The 12704-nt window shown below is 52.1% G+C and overlaps 1 protein-coding gene across 1 annotated transcript in view; it reads left to right on the forward strand.

The window, feature by feature from the left end:
- Positions 1-1039: 1039 nt before the first annotated feature.
- The window catches only part of GPSM1 (G protein signaling modulator 1), a 63451-nt gene continuing 51786 nt past the window's right edge, over positions 1040-12704 (forward strand). Inside the window, exon 1 of the mRNA XM_027887160.1 lies at positions 1040-1106. Within this exon, the coding sequence (XP_027742961.1) occupies positions 1048-1106 (59 nt within the window). The 5' untranslated portion in view covers positions 1040-1047. The remainder of the gene's footprint in view (positions 1107-12704) is intronic.

Raw genomic sequence — 12704 nt, forward strand, 5'->3', positions numbered from 1 at the left:
TTTTCAGCAGGTCCCCAGGGTGAAACAGTCCAGTAAGCAAGCGTTGCTCTGGATTCCCTCCAGCCACAGAGTTCTGTGTGTTCAGGGAAGCTGCTGGAACCCAGAGAAAGCCACAGCTTACAACTGTGCTGCTTTTGGGGGGTTCTGTGATGATAACAACGTTTAATTTGCTGTTGCTGGGTAAGTGGCACTAATTTTCAGACAGGCTTCTGCTGAGTGACCAGCTCACCAACTTCCACAGGGGCATCTCAAGCCTTGGGAAACACAGGGATTTGGATGCAGTGTTTGAGGATGAGCTGCATCCATCTCTAGGTAACAGTTTAATAAATATTAAAGGCCACGAGGTTGAACAAGATAGAATTAACTGAAAGAAGCTGTTGTGGGCTGGAGGGAAACACCCCTTTTCCAGGTGGATTCCTCCCTACCGAAGACAGCAGCCAGACTTGGCTTGGTGGCTCAACCTGCTCGTGGCACGGCCCTGCCAGGTCCTGCTCCCAGCTGCTCCTCGGGGATGCCTCCAGGTGCAGACACTTCCTTTCGAGGCCAAAAAGGCTTCGGCTCAGCCAAAACTGCTTCTCCTAATCACGGACCCAAGCGGCTCCACCTGGGGCGGGTCAGACACGGGCGATGCTGTGCCACATCCCTTTGGCGATGACGCGCGTGGTGCCCTCGCCTCGCTGTCCGGGGGTGCTGCGGGAGCTGCCGGGTGAGCGGGGAGGCACCGCAGGGGTGGGTAAGAGGGAGGGTGAGGAGATGTGAGCGCAGGGGTGGGTAAGAGAGAGGGTGAGGAGATGCGAGCGCAGGGGATGGAGCGCGGGGTACGAGGGTGGCCGCGCCGTGCCCGGGGCGCGGTGCCCGCAGCGCGGGGCGCCCCGGCCGGGGCTCTGCTCCCCCGTCCCACGCCGTGCCGGGCGGGAGGCAGGGCCGGGCCGGGCTGAGCTGACATCAGCCGGAGGAGGGGCCTGCCCGCGAGTTTCTTTGCTCGGTGCATCACTTCCCGGCGCTGCCATACTCCGCTGCCCGCTCCCCGCCGCGGGGCCGGCGCCCATGGCGTGCCCTTCGGGCGGGGACAGCCCGGGCTCCGCTGCCAGACGCTTCTACTCCAGGTGAGCCCGTCCCGGGACGAGCCCGGCCCCGGGGAGAGCTGAGCCCCGGCGGCAGCGCCGTCCCGGCCCCGGGGCTGCGCCCACCCCCGCGGCACCGCGCTCATCCCCGCCGAGCGAGGAGCTGCTGCTCGCATCGGGACCCAGCCCCGACCAAACCCAGAGGAGTCGGGGGGGGAAAAAAAAAACCACACCGGGGGCAGCTCCCGCTCGCGTTGGGGTGGTGGGTGCCCGGTGGGTGTCCTTGGAGGGATCGGCTCCTCCGCTGAAGGAGGGTGATGCTGAACGCTGGTCAGCGCTGGGTGCTCACACGGGAGGCTGGGATCGCACTGCGGAGGCTCCCAAGTCTCAGCTTTAAAACTGGGCGCTACGGGAATTGGCACAAGGCTGGGGGAAAACAGCTCCAGGCTGTTTAGCGTTCGGCAGGAATGCCGTGCCTTGCCCATTCTTCTCAAGACTGAAAGCAAAGAAGGCTAAACGAGTCACTTTGAGGCCTCGCAACGCTGTTGTTCGTGCTGTTGGTCCTCGTGTTTTATTTCTCCTCTAGCAGTCACAAGTGGAGGTGATGCAGTAGCTGGACTTGAGGGCTAAAAAAGCCAAGAATGCTTGAAGTGTATGAACTACGGCAGCTTTTCATCAGTTCTCTTTGCATGCTCTGCAATAATTAGCGCCCACAGCTAGTGGGTTGTCTTGTTTAATGAGTGTTGGTTCATCAGGGCAGCAGGTGTTTCTTGGTTTTGTTGTATTATGGAGCGACTCCTGGGAAAATGAAAGGAGAACACAGAGTTAAAACCCACTGTTCTGCCTACTCTGGTGGAGCTGGATTTTAATCAGGCTGAGGCTTTTTCTTTCCTTCTCTTTTTTGTTTTGCTTGGAAACTTTTTGAGGACTAGATTTTGGTCCTTTCTGTGAAGGAAATTCTAGTGTGGGGCTGAGTCCCACTAACACGTGCCTGTCCAGCACAGTGAACTCTGCTACCAGCTGTAAGGGAAGGAAAAGAGAAGAGAAAGGGGAGGCACCTCTCCTGTGGCTTATCTGTGTGGCTCTGGCAGGGTGTGTGGTGTTGGAAGTCCCTGCTGTGCTTTTCAGGCCTTGAAAAGTAGGTGTTGGTGGAGCCTCTCTGTCCTTAGCACTGTGAAGTGCACTGAGAGTTTTTTCCTTAACTCCACTTGCATTGCAGCGTTGAAACTTCTGGGTTGAAGTAAATGACTCTGAACTCCATCTGGTAGGCATGTCTGGGTAACAGGTGGAATCTCAGGTGACAGTTTGGGTGGCAAAGCCATGGTGACTGCTACCAAAGCCTGGTTTTTTGTTTGTTTGTGGTTTTTTGTTTGGTTGGTTTTTATTTTTTTTGTTTCTTTGTTTGTTTTTTTTCTGGGAGCATTAACTCAGGTGTAAGAACTGCAGAAGGTGCTGCCTGTGCAGGCAGAGAGTGCCAGACCTCTTCTGTGGAGGCTGGGCTGGGGGAGGTGTGTCCCTTCTGGGAAATGGGATGGGGTGGGAAGAAGTGTGCCCCAAAGAAATGCAAGTGTTTATTCATTTCACTCCATCCCTTAGTGTGTCCCTGAATTCAGCCCATCCTAAACAAAGGCATCTGCTCTGTGCTGGCAGCAGAGAATCCTGGTGCTGACGGCGCCAAACTGCTGTTTGGAGAGCCCAGAGCTGGAGCCTGTGCTGCAGCAGTCACACCCCACGTGTGGTTTTGCAGAGGAGCCCCCTGTGCAGCTCTGCCCCTGCTGACCTTTCTGATGCCATTTGCTCCAGGAGGGCTCGTTGAAGGTCCAGGGCTCTGGAAGCAGCTGAGCAGTGGTGCTGGTGCAGGGCTGGTTGTTCCTGTGGTGCTCAGCTCCTGGTGCTGGGTGTGGGATCTCTGCTTGGGGCTTGTTGGAAATGTCCAGCTCTGGGACTGCTCCACAAACTCGAGCTGAGCAGGTACTGCCTGAGTTCCTGCCTTACCTTCCGTGGGGTTCTGAGCTGGTACCCATTCAAGTGCCTCAGCTGAGCTGCCTGTGACCTCTGAGGGCTCTTGTCGGGCAGAATTGGGCTGGGGGAGCAGTGAAGTACCTGCTTGCAGTAGTGTCCTGCTCTTCTCTGCTGCTGCAGGTGCCCTAACTTGCCTTTTTGTGCTGACTAATTTGGAATGTGGAGGAAGCACCAAACCCTGGGCCATCATTCCTGAGAGTGCCAGGCTCATTCCAGGGCCCAGCCCAGCAGTGTCCACAGAGCTCTGCTGGATTTGGCCCTTTGCTTTATGAGGCCACTCTGGAGGCTTCTGGGTGTGGGAGGGAGGCACGGGCATGTCCTGGGCAAGCCATCACTGTGCTGCACTGGCATCAGGGAGACATTATTGATCCCACACAGAAAGAACAGCAGATGAGGCTGCAGTTGGTCCAGAAATGTATTAATCTGGCATGAGAACTCAGAGAAAAGCACACCTTGTTCCTTCCTTCCCCTGCTCTGTTTTCTTGCAGTCTCCGTGTTTTCAATATCCCTGTTGGCGTTTGTGATGTTTGGAAACTTTTCTTGATTGTGTCACAAACAGTCTCCCATCTCGCTCATTAGTGTCACCACAGCGAGGACCTGACCTGAATGTGCATCAGGCAATTAGAGAGTGCTCTGAGAGGAGGCATCTTCCTCCTGCTCTGATGGGAAAACTGGCAGGGAGGAATTGCTTGGCCTTCTGACACGGAAGGCAGCGAGTGAGGGAACAACTCAGTGTTGGTGGTTAAGGCAGAATAAACTGGTGTTTGCAGAGAAAATTAGAGAGAAAATCCACCATCGGGATCAACCTCCCTCCGGAGTGGTTCCAAGGGATCACAACATGAAATATTCTGATATTTCCATGCTGCTAGTTCTTGTAAACTTCCACAACTTTTTAAGTCTGGACTCTATATAATGCTAAAAGCTCTCCTGTTTCCAAGGGGTGGTATTTAATTCTGTCTGCCCCAGAGGTGAAAATTAGCACCAGCAGCAGTGCTGGTTTTGGGAAAACGCTATTAGCTTCTTCTGTGGGATTGAGAAAGGGCTCAGGTACGCTACCAGACATTTTGCCTCTCTTTCCTCCATGGATCAAAGCTGAAATTGCTCAGTTATTACCCTGGAGAAAGCTGGTTCAGAGAAAGATTCCAATTTTACTTCTGCAGGCCCCTGCCTGATGGAGCCTGACTGCAGAAGGATGTGAAAAACAGGACAAACATTTCTAAAATAGCTGTGCTGCATAATAGGTGGCCTGAGCAAAAAATTACATGATAGCTTAGCAGGCGGTGTTGGCAGTGCTGGTTGTGCTGACATCTCTTTTTGGGACATGTTGAACGACTCACTTGCACTTTCAGCATCTGTGAGTCATCTGGTCAATCCCAACGTTGTGGTCAAGGCCGAGGTGCAGCCAAGCAGGACATTTTAATCTCTACCACAGCAGGGAGAGCAAATTCGTGAGACCCTTGCTCAGACCTTGGATTTGGAGTCAGTGCCTGGCTGCTTTTTCAGGTGTCCCCAGGACCTCGGGCATCCTTTCTGGTGTTTCTGTTTCCCCTCGTGGGATGGTGGGGGGGGAAAATCTCTGTCCCTGCTCTCTCTGGGTAGGGATGTGCCTGTAGAGTGTGATCCTCCTGTTCCCTGTGCCCTGTAGGTGCTGCTGCAGTACAAACAGTCGTGTCTGCAGGGCGTTAATTGGACTCCTACGTGCAGGTGGGAAGGGAGCTGAGGTGATTCCCTGACTTGCACCTCTCTGACTGAAGCTCTGCCAGACCTCCTGCTTGCTGTGCCTCTCCCAGGCAAGAGCTGTCCCTGTGGATGCTTTATCCCGAAATTCTGCGTGTTGTACGAGGCTCTTGTGCCAAGCAGAGTAAGAAAGAGAACTCTGCGTGCTGGCCACGTGTTTGTGGCTTGTGTGGAGTTCACTCCTGAGTCAACTGGAGTTTAAATAAGTTTGACTCGTGTGTGTGTGTGTGTGTGTGTGTGGCCTGAGGGCACCAGTTCCCTGTGAGATAAATGTTAATAATCTATTGATCACACCAGAGCCTGGCTGAGCACAGAGCTGGGTGTGGAGGTTCACTCCATGAGTGCTGGGTCCCCTTCAGGCTGCCGTCTGCAGCATGACTTGCTTGTGCCACGAGAAGACCTTGTGTCATGAATTTCTCTTCTCCTGGAGGATGTAGCCACTTAGGGATCTGCCTCCCCTTGCTTGTTACGCCAAACGGGATGAAAATGTGTTATGAAGGTTGAGAAATTGCTTTGTTGGAGGAGAGGGACTTTTTAAAATCGTTTTTGGCTGTTCCTCTCTCGAGCCAAGTGCAGCTGGGCCATGACTGCTCTGGTGATGATAGCAGAGACTTGGAGGTGATGGGAGAGTAGAAATTCCTGGGTGAAGGAGACAGGAACAGGCTGCACAGCTCTGTTGGCATTCCCCTCCTCCTCCAGTTCAGTGATGTGTCCCAGACATTGGATTTATTCCTGATATGTTACATAAACCACAGGGGAAAGCCTTGGTGGTGCCTTGAGGATGAGCAAAGTCACAGCCAGGAGCAGAAAGGCTTAAAATTGGCTGTTCTGGTAAAAGTCTGGGGAATCAGCTTCTTTTCTCCCTGATCCAGCCCTCAGGCTTGGAGGGAAACATCTGCAGCTGGCTGTGCAGATAGGAGGGGGATGTTTTTATGGAGACTAACAGAATCACTTGGTTTGTTAAATGAAGATCATCAGGATGGAAGATGCTGTTCTGCTTCAGGAGCAGTTTTACCTCCAAATTGCTGCTCAGGAGTTCCTGGTGCTGTGTCCCATCCCTCTCATTCCAATCCTGCTCTGTGTGTTGTTCTGATCAGCCAGCCCAGCTTTCAGAGTTCAAAGCCACTTCCCTGTCCTAAACCCCCCCTGCCAGCCAAAGCCATGAAACCCAAATTCCTCCTGCTCTGGGCACTCCTGCTGCACATCCCGACCACAAAGTGGGGCTGTGGAATTCTGGGCCTGGGCTATTTACTGTCAGTTGGGAAAGCTTTCCATTGACTGAGCTGCTCCCTCCCTAAAGATACTTTTAATTAAATTTTATTTGGCAGATCTGACTTTCTAACTGGCTTAGATTTAACTGGTGTAAATGGGATTATTTTTTTTTTTCTGATGAAAGAAAAGTAGGAATAATTTTGTTGGAAGGCTGCTTAAAATTCAGACTCACGTCTGTCTGGTGTTTGATGTAATAAGCTGATAGTGTATTAAATAAAAAAAAAAGCCAAAAACCTCCCCACAGCCAGAAAGTCACAAGTTCTTGGTGAGGAGAAGGGGAAAGGGCCAAGGCTGCCTCTAGTTTGGAGCTCTCTAAACAATGCCCAGCATTGTTATGCAACTATCTAGGGAAGGAAGTGAAAAATTATCATTACAGCGCAGTTTCAAGGGCAATATTAAATGAGCAATTTGCAGCACAACCCTGTACTTAAGTGACTTAACTGGCTTCTCCCAGGATAAAATGAACGGGGCTGGTGAGGGCAATAGCCATGACCTCTCTTCCTGCCAGGAGTGGAGCAAATACAGGCTCTTTTTGGAACTGAATCTGAGGCTTTGTGGACTGAGAGCCAAACCCAGGCCAGTGCAGTGGCCTGATCCTGGAAGTGCCTGACTCCCCCCTGTCCCACTGAAGCCTGGGAAAGGGGGAGCAAGCCTGTCCTGAAACATCTTATGGATCCTTAATTCAGTGGAAGGAATAAAAAGACCCTCTGCAAGTCCCCAGGCACTGGAGCAGCAACACAAACCCTGAATGAATGGCTTGGCAGGCAGTGCTGCTGTCTGATCACTGCCTGATCACAGGCTAGGAGCAAATAGCTTAAAAAAAAATCATCTGCTATTCCCAGTTTTCTTTCAGCAGGAGGATTTTGCCCAAGGATGCCAGCACTGGAACCACTGGATTTTCCTTTCCAGCTCGGATATTAGGCAGGGTATATCTGAAGAACCTTCACCTTCTGTGTAAATCAGTGGCTCTGTGCACCTGCTACACCTGGAGGGATTTTTTTTTTGGAAGGGGAATATTGGATTGGCTTGTTTCCCTTCATGCTTTTCTGTTACCTTTCCATTTACACCCTCTGGAGCAGCCAGAGGGGCTCTTCCCTGGGAGTTTGGGGCTAATGCAGGGGAAAGGCTTAGAAAATGGCTTGAAATGGGGGGGAAAATCACCTCTGTTACACTAATAACACAACTCAGGGTGGAAGCCATCTCATTTGGAGCCCTGGGAGCAGATGTTTTGTCTTTGGAAGCTGCTTTTAAAAAATGCATGGCTGGAGCTGGGAACCATCAGTTGCTGCTGCAGATTGCTCTCTGAGCCGTGGAAGATGAGGCTGTTGCTGTGCTCCTGGGAGGCAGCTCTGCACACACACATGGTGTGCCAGGGCTCCTCTGCTGCCCTGGGGATCCAGCTCCATTCCCCTGCCACACTCTGGCTGCCAGGGAGCAGGGCTGGCTCCTGGGAACATCAGGATGCTGGGCAGAGCTGGCTGTGGAAGTGGGACCAGCTGCTGATCCCTGATGGGATCCCTGGGGCAGCTCCTGGATTTGCAGCCTCTCTGGGGCTCTCCTGCCCTGGGGAGCCTGGGAGGGGGGACTCCTGCTGCAGGAGAGCAGCAGAGTCTGCTCAGGGAGAGCAGCTTGGCCGTGGGCAACACAAAGAATTCATCCTTGTGCTGAGCTCCCGAGGGGAAGCTCCATCCCACAGCTGAGACGAGCAAGAGGTCTCTGTGTGTGTGTGTGTGTGGTGCTGATTCAAAAAGCTTCACAGCCTCGTGTGTTTGCAGGTGGAATGGAGAGTTTGCTGTCCCAGGTCTGTGTTTCCAGGACTTTCCTGATCAAATCCCTCCTGGGATTTTGCAGAGCACTGGGCTGTATTTGCTCACAGCAAGGATCAATTTTTTTGTGTTTAAGAAAAGACTGGAAGCGGCACTCAGTGCCATCCATGGTCTAGTTGACAAGGTGGTGTTAGGTCAGAGGTTGGACTTGATGATCTCAGAGGTCTTTTCCAACCTCGTTGATTCTGTGATTTCTGCTGGTACCTTCCTGGGCATTTTGGTGCAAATTCTGTGACTTCCTGTGCTCTGGAGCAGCTTGAGCCCAAATTAACCGTGGGGCAGGTTTCTGCTGGGATCCAGGATGCAGAGCTGAGGTGGCTCTTTGTGCACTCCATCTGTGCAATATCCATTCATGCCTGAGGAGACCTGGAAAGTGTCGATTAATATTCATCTCTCTGGGCTGTTTGTTAATTCCTGTTATTCCTGGTTTGTATTGCTGTGCTGAGTGGATCCTGGCAGGATTACATCCCTTCCAGGGGTTCAGATTGCTTGGTAAACATCAGGATTTTATTGCAGCCTTTCTGGGAAATATTGTTCCTGTTTTCAAGGGTGGGAAATTGTAGAGTCTTCAGGGTGAAAGAGAATAGAGGTGGCAAAGCTGGGAGCTGAACGTCCTGGCTCCTTCTCCTTCCCTTCAGCACTTCTTTACTTAATTTAAGAAGGGAGAGAGGGACATGGAGAAAATCCTGCAGGTTAAATTGGATAAGTGAGTGGAGTTCCTGGGTGCTCTGTCTCTGGGGTATGGTGAAAGATGGAGGGGAAAAAAGCCACGCATCTGTTACAGTCAGGCAGGAAGCATTTGGGATGGGCAGGAGCTGCCAGTGCTTTGAGGAGGATCTTGTCATCACTGGACTCCAGCAATGCTCTTCCAGTTACCACATCACAGCTGGTGCAGCCTCAGGAACAGCCCCTTTTTCAGCAACTATCTGCAGAGATTTGTGTGGAGAAAATGCTCCGGGGATTTCGTTTTGCTGCAAAACACAGAGAGGCCCATCAGATTCAGCTCGTTCATCAGCCAAGCCTTCTGCAGCAGGAAGGCAGGGATACAAACCACCAGCAGATGAATTCAGCAAATGAAAATATGGAGCATGGAAAGCCACGCGTGTTTCTCCTCGCCCTTGTGACAAATAAGCCCTTCTGGTTTCCCCAAGGAAGGAGCAGCTTGGGAAGCCCATGTGCCAACACCTTCTGGAGGGTGAGTGTGGATTTACATCCATAAAGGCAGATGAGTGTCCTGGAATTGTGATACTCCAGTTGTACCTCAGGGCATTTCCTGGTCTCTGAGTTCAGCTGAGTGTCTGAGCTCCTGCCTGGCTTTAAATAATAAAACATATGAGTTCACTGTGATGTGCCCAGAATTTCAAGGCCACAGCCCTTGGCCAGCTCTTGCATGAATTGCTTCCATCAGGGCAGTAATCCAGGAAACTACAGGCACGAACCGGTTGGTTGATGGACGTCTGTGGTTTGGTGCTTTCCTGGGTCAGGCCCTGGGAGGAGGGAAGGCTGTTGTTTTATCTGTGTTCATCCCTTGGATGTGCAGGCAGGGAGTGCACACTGAGTGTGCCAGCAGGGCCCAGGGGCTCTGAGGAGATGGGGGTCCACGAGGAGCTTTCTCAGCACGGTCAGCTGTCTGAGGGGTTAATAACGAAGAGGTTGAAAATACCCATTTTTTTTCCTCTGCTGCCCTGGAAGAAAAGGAAAAGTCACTCTGCAAAATGTATGTTTTCTTCACTAAAACCACCCTTTGGCATCGGTGTTTTTGGCAGACAGTTGTCATCAGCCATGCCAGTTTTGCAGGTACCTGTAAGATCAGATCTTGCACAAGGATGAGAAGCGAGCAGAGAACTGGGGTGTGTCCTGCCCTTGGCTCCCCACACTGAGCCAGATGATTCTTCTGGGATGGAAATCTCTTTCTGAGGGACCCTGGGTGAGGTTCTCCTCAGACTTGGATTCCCTTCAGGTTTGCTGAAGCAGGGTCTGACTCCAGCCACGTGCAGAGGGCAGAGCTCACCTGCCCAGCCCAGGGCAGCTGTGTGAGCAGCAGCCTAGGCAAGGCAAGGCGAGGCAGGAGATGCTTTGCAGACCTGGCTCCCAACAGAACTGAGTCATTTGTCGAGGCTGACGGCTCTGGGAGCCGCTTGCCTGAGGCAAGCGTGGCACACAGACAGGAGACTGTGAGAATACAGCTATCTATACACACAGAGGGAGAGAAAAGTAACAGCTCAGAACATGTGACTGGAATCAAAGAGGGGGAAAAAAAAAAAAAAAAAGAAATTCCCAATTAAAACCGTGCGTGTTGGAGGACGTAACTGCTCCTGAAAGGTTCGTGGAGGATGTTTGTGCAGCACAAATGCAGCCACTCCAGGATGCCCTGCATTAAGACAGGCAGGCTCCTCCAGCACACCAAATCCGTTTGGAAGCTGTGCTGTTCCTGCCTGGCAGCAGCTTTCCCAGCCCATCACCCCTATGGATTTAAGGTAAGAGCTGTCTTGTCACCTGTCTCCTCCCCCCTGTTGCTGCTCCCAAAGCACGTTTCTCTGTTCAGCCTGGTGCTGTGCCATGTCTTTCCTTCCCTGCTGGATGATGGTGATGTCTCTCTGCAGGAGCAGAGGTTTGGTTTTTTTTCCCCTGAAGACTTGCATTATTCAATTGTCAGGATTGCTTAGCTCCCTGGATTTGGGCAGGTGTGTAACCCTGGTGCTGTATCCTCCTTTCTCTCACCAGTGGGAGGCAAGAGGGGAGCAGTGAGTTCCTCCAGTGCTCTGGAGCAGCAGCCTGTGGTCTTCATAAAGCCACTGCAATACCTGCAAGATTGCAAGAAGGAGCTACCCTAAACCTAAAACAGGTCTGTGGAGAAGAATCTTCTTGCTGTATTTGAAAAGACTCTCCAAGGAACACGATCTTTACACAGATGAATTCCTCCTGTGGAAGAACAGGACCAGAGCCCGTTTCACAGATGCAAGGACATACCATGCTTTGCTCTCCATGGCATGCTCATATCACAACGTGTGCTTTCCTGCTGTTTACACACTGACTGAACTGCAGGAATGCCACAGTGCTGGAGCAAAACCTGCCGTGGGGTGTGGGGTGGAGCCAGACTGGATTTGTACAGACGTGCCGAGCCTTTCCAGGGTGGATGTTACCCATGGAAGTGCTAAAAATCCGGGAGAATGTGGTGGAGGAGTCAGCCACACAATCCTCTGGAAGCTGGGGAACCATCCTGCAGGGTGCTGGAGCTGCAGGGTTCCCTGCAGGGGCAGCAGACACCCACCACAGCCGGTGCGAGACGGTGGGGCTGCTCTCCTTGGATGAGCTGAGTGTGTAATTCTCACCTGGCATGGGAACTGCTTGGCTTTCTGGGAATCCTGCCACGCTTGCAGATTGATGGGATGCATAGATTTTTTTCCCATAATTCGCTGGAGAACCCAAAAGCCCTTCTGGTGCTGCTCTGCTGAGTCTGGTTTTGCACAGAGGAGCTGCAGGAACAGTTTACAGAGATGCTGGCAAGGGCTGCAGTGGACACCTGGCTGATATCTGAGCTCCTGGGGAGCCTCTTTCCTGGTTTTTCAGACAGATGTGGAGTATTATCTTTACAAAACCCAGAGGGATGCCTTGTGACTGCGTGGATGTCAGGGAAAAGGGCTGTGTCCTGTGTGAGCTCTCACACAGTTGGCCAAGGCAGCCTCTTAAATGCACGAGTGGCTCCGGGCTGATGTCTGATTTTTGGCACCCCTGGAATTTTCAGGAAGAACACAACAATGCTTTTAACAGCCCTCAGAGCAAGAGACAGCTGCAGAAAAACAATGTAGAATGGGTGCAGTCTGCTCTGCTGCTGCTTTGCCAACAACACTCTGTCCCAGTGCCTGGCGTCGCTTCAGCCCGGCCACGAGCTCTGCCCACGTGCCCCGTGCCACCCAGCAGAGGCACCTCTGTGAATTCCTCTGCTTTGGGCAAGAGGGCTGTAATGACCAAGGAAGGAACTGTCACGGGCTCTGGCTTGATGTCACCCTCCTTACAGGCTTTACCAAGTGGTTGTTTGAAAAAGAAGCTGCTGCTTGCTTGGATTGACTGGACTTGTTTGGTTCCTGCTGTTTGCTTTCCAGTGACTTCTGTAGAAAGATGAGGGTTGTCTGGTTCTGTCACTAAGGTCACATCCAAACCCCCTTCAGGAGCGAGTGCTGGTGCTGCAGAGCATCCTCAGCAGCCTCTTGGTGAGCTGTGATCGCTCAGCATCTCCCTGGCCCAAAGCCTGGATGGCCCAGGATCAGGGTGTGAGTTCTCTGATGGATCCCAAAGGCCCCCTCTCTCTTGGACTTGGCTTGGGGCAGAGGGAAGCAGTTGAGACAGGAAGGGAACAGAACCAAGTTGGCTGTAGGCTGCTGTGGAGTCAGTGGAAAAAAACCCTGGTGTGAACTTTGTCATCGTTTCCTTTTGCGCTGCGTGGCGATGACGATGCCTTTGCTGTCCCCTGGGTGCGATCAGAGCTTTGCAGGGGTCTGTGGGCAGGAAAGAGGCAGCACGTGGGGAGTGTGGGCAGCCTCCAACTGCTGCAGGAGGGTTGGGATGAGGTTGGGCACGAGCAAGGAGCTGGGACAGGCAGAGGTAAGGAATTGTATTCCGAGCCTTTCAGAAGGTTTCCTTCTCACCCTCCTTGAAAACAAAGTTCTCCTCTGAGTCCCCCTTCAGAGTAATCTCGATCAGTTCATATGCTTGGTGGATTTATAATAATTTTTTTTTTTTCATTTGGGATTCAGAACATGTTTTACTGAATTAATTTTCAAAT

This window comes from Empidonax traillii, unplaced genomic scaffold, assembly GCF_003031625.1.
Source record: "Empidonax traillii isolate 1590-97213 ecotype Southwest subspecies unplaced genomic scaffold, ASM303162v1 scaffold204:size1584377, whole genome shotgun sequence".
Classification (NCBI taxonomy): Eukaryota; Metazoa; Chordata; class Aves; order Passeriformes; family Tyrannidae; genus Empidonax; species Empidonax traillii.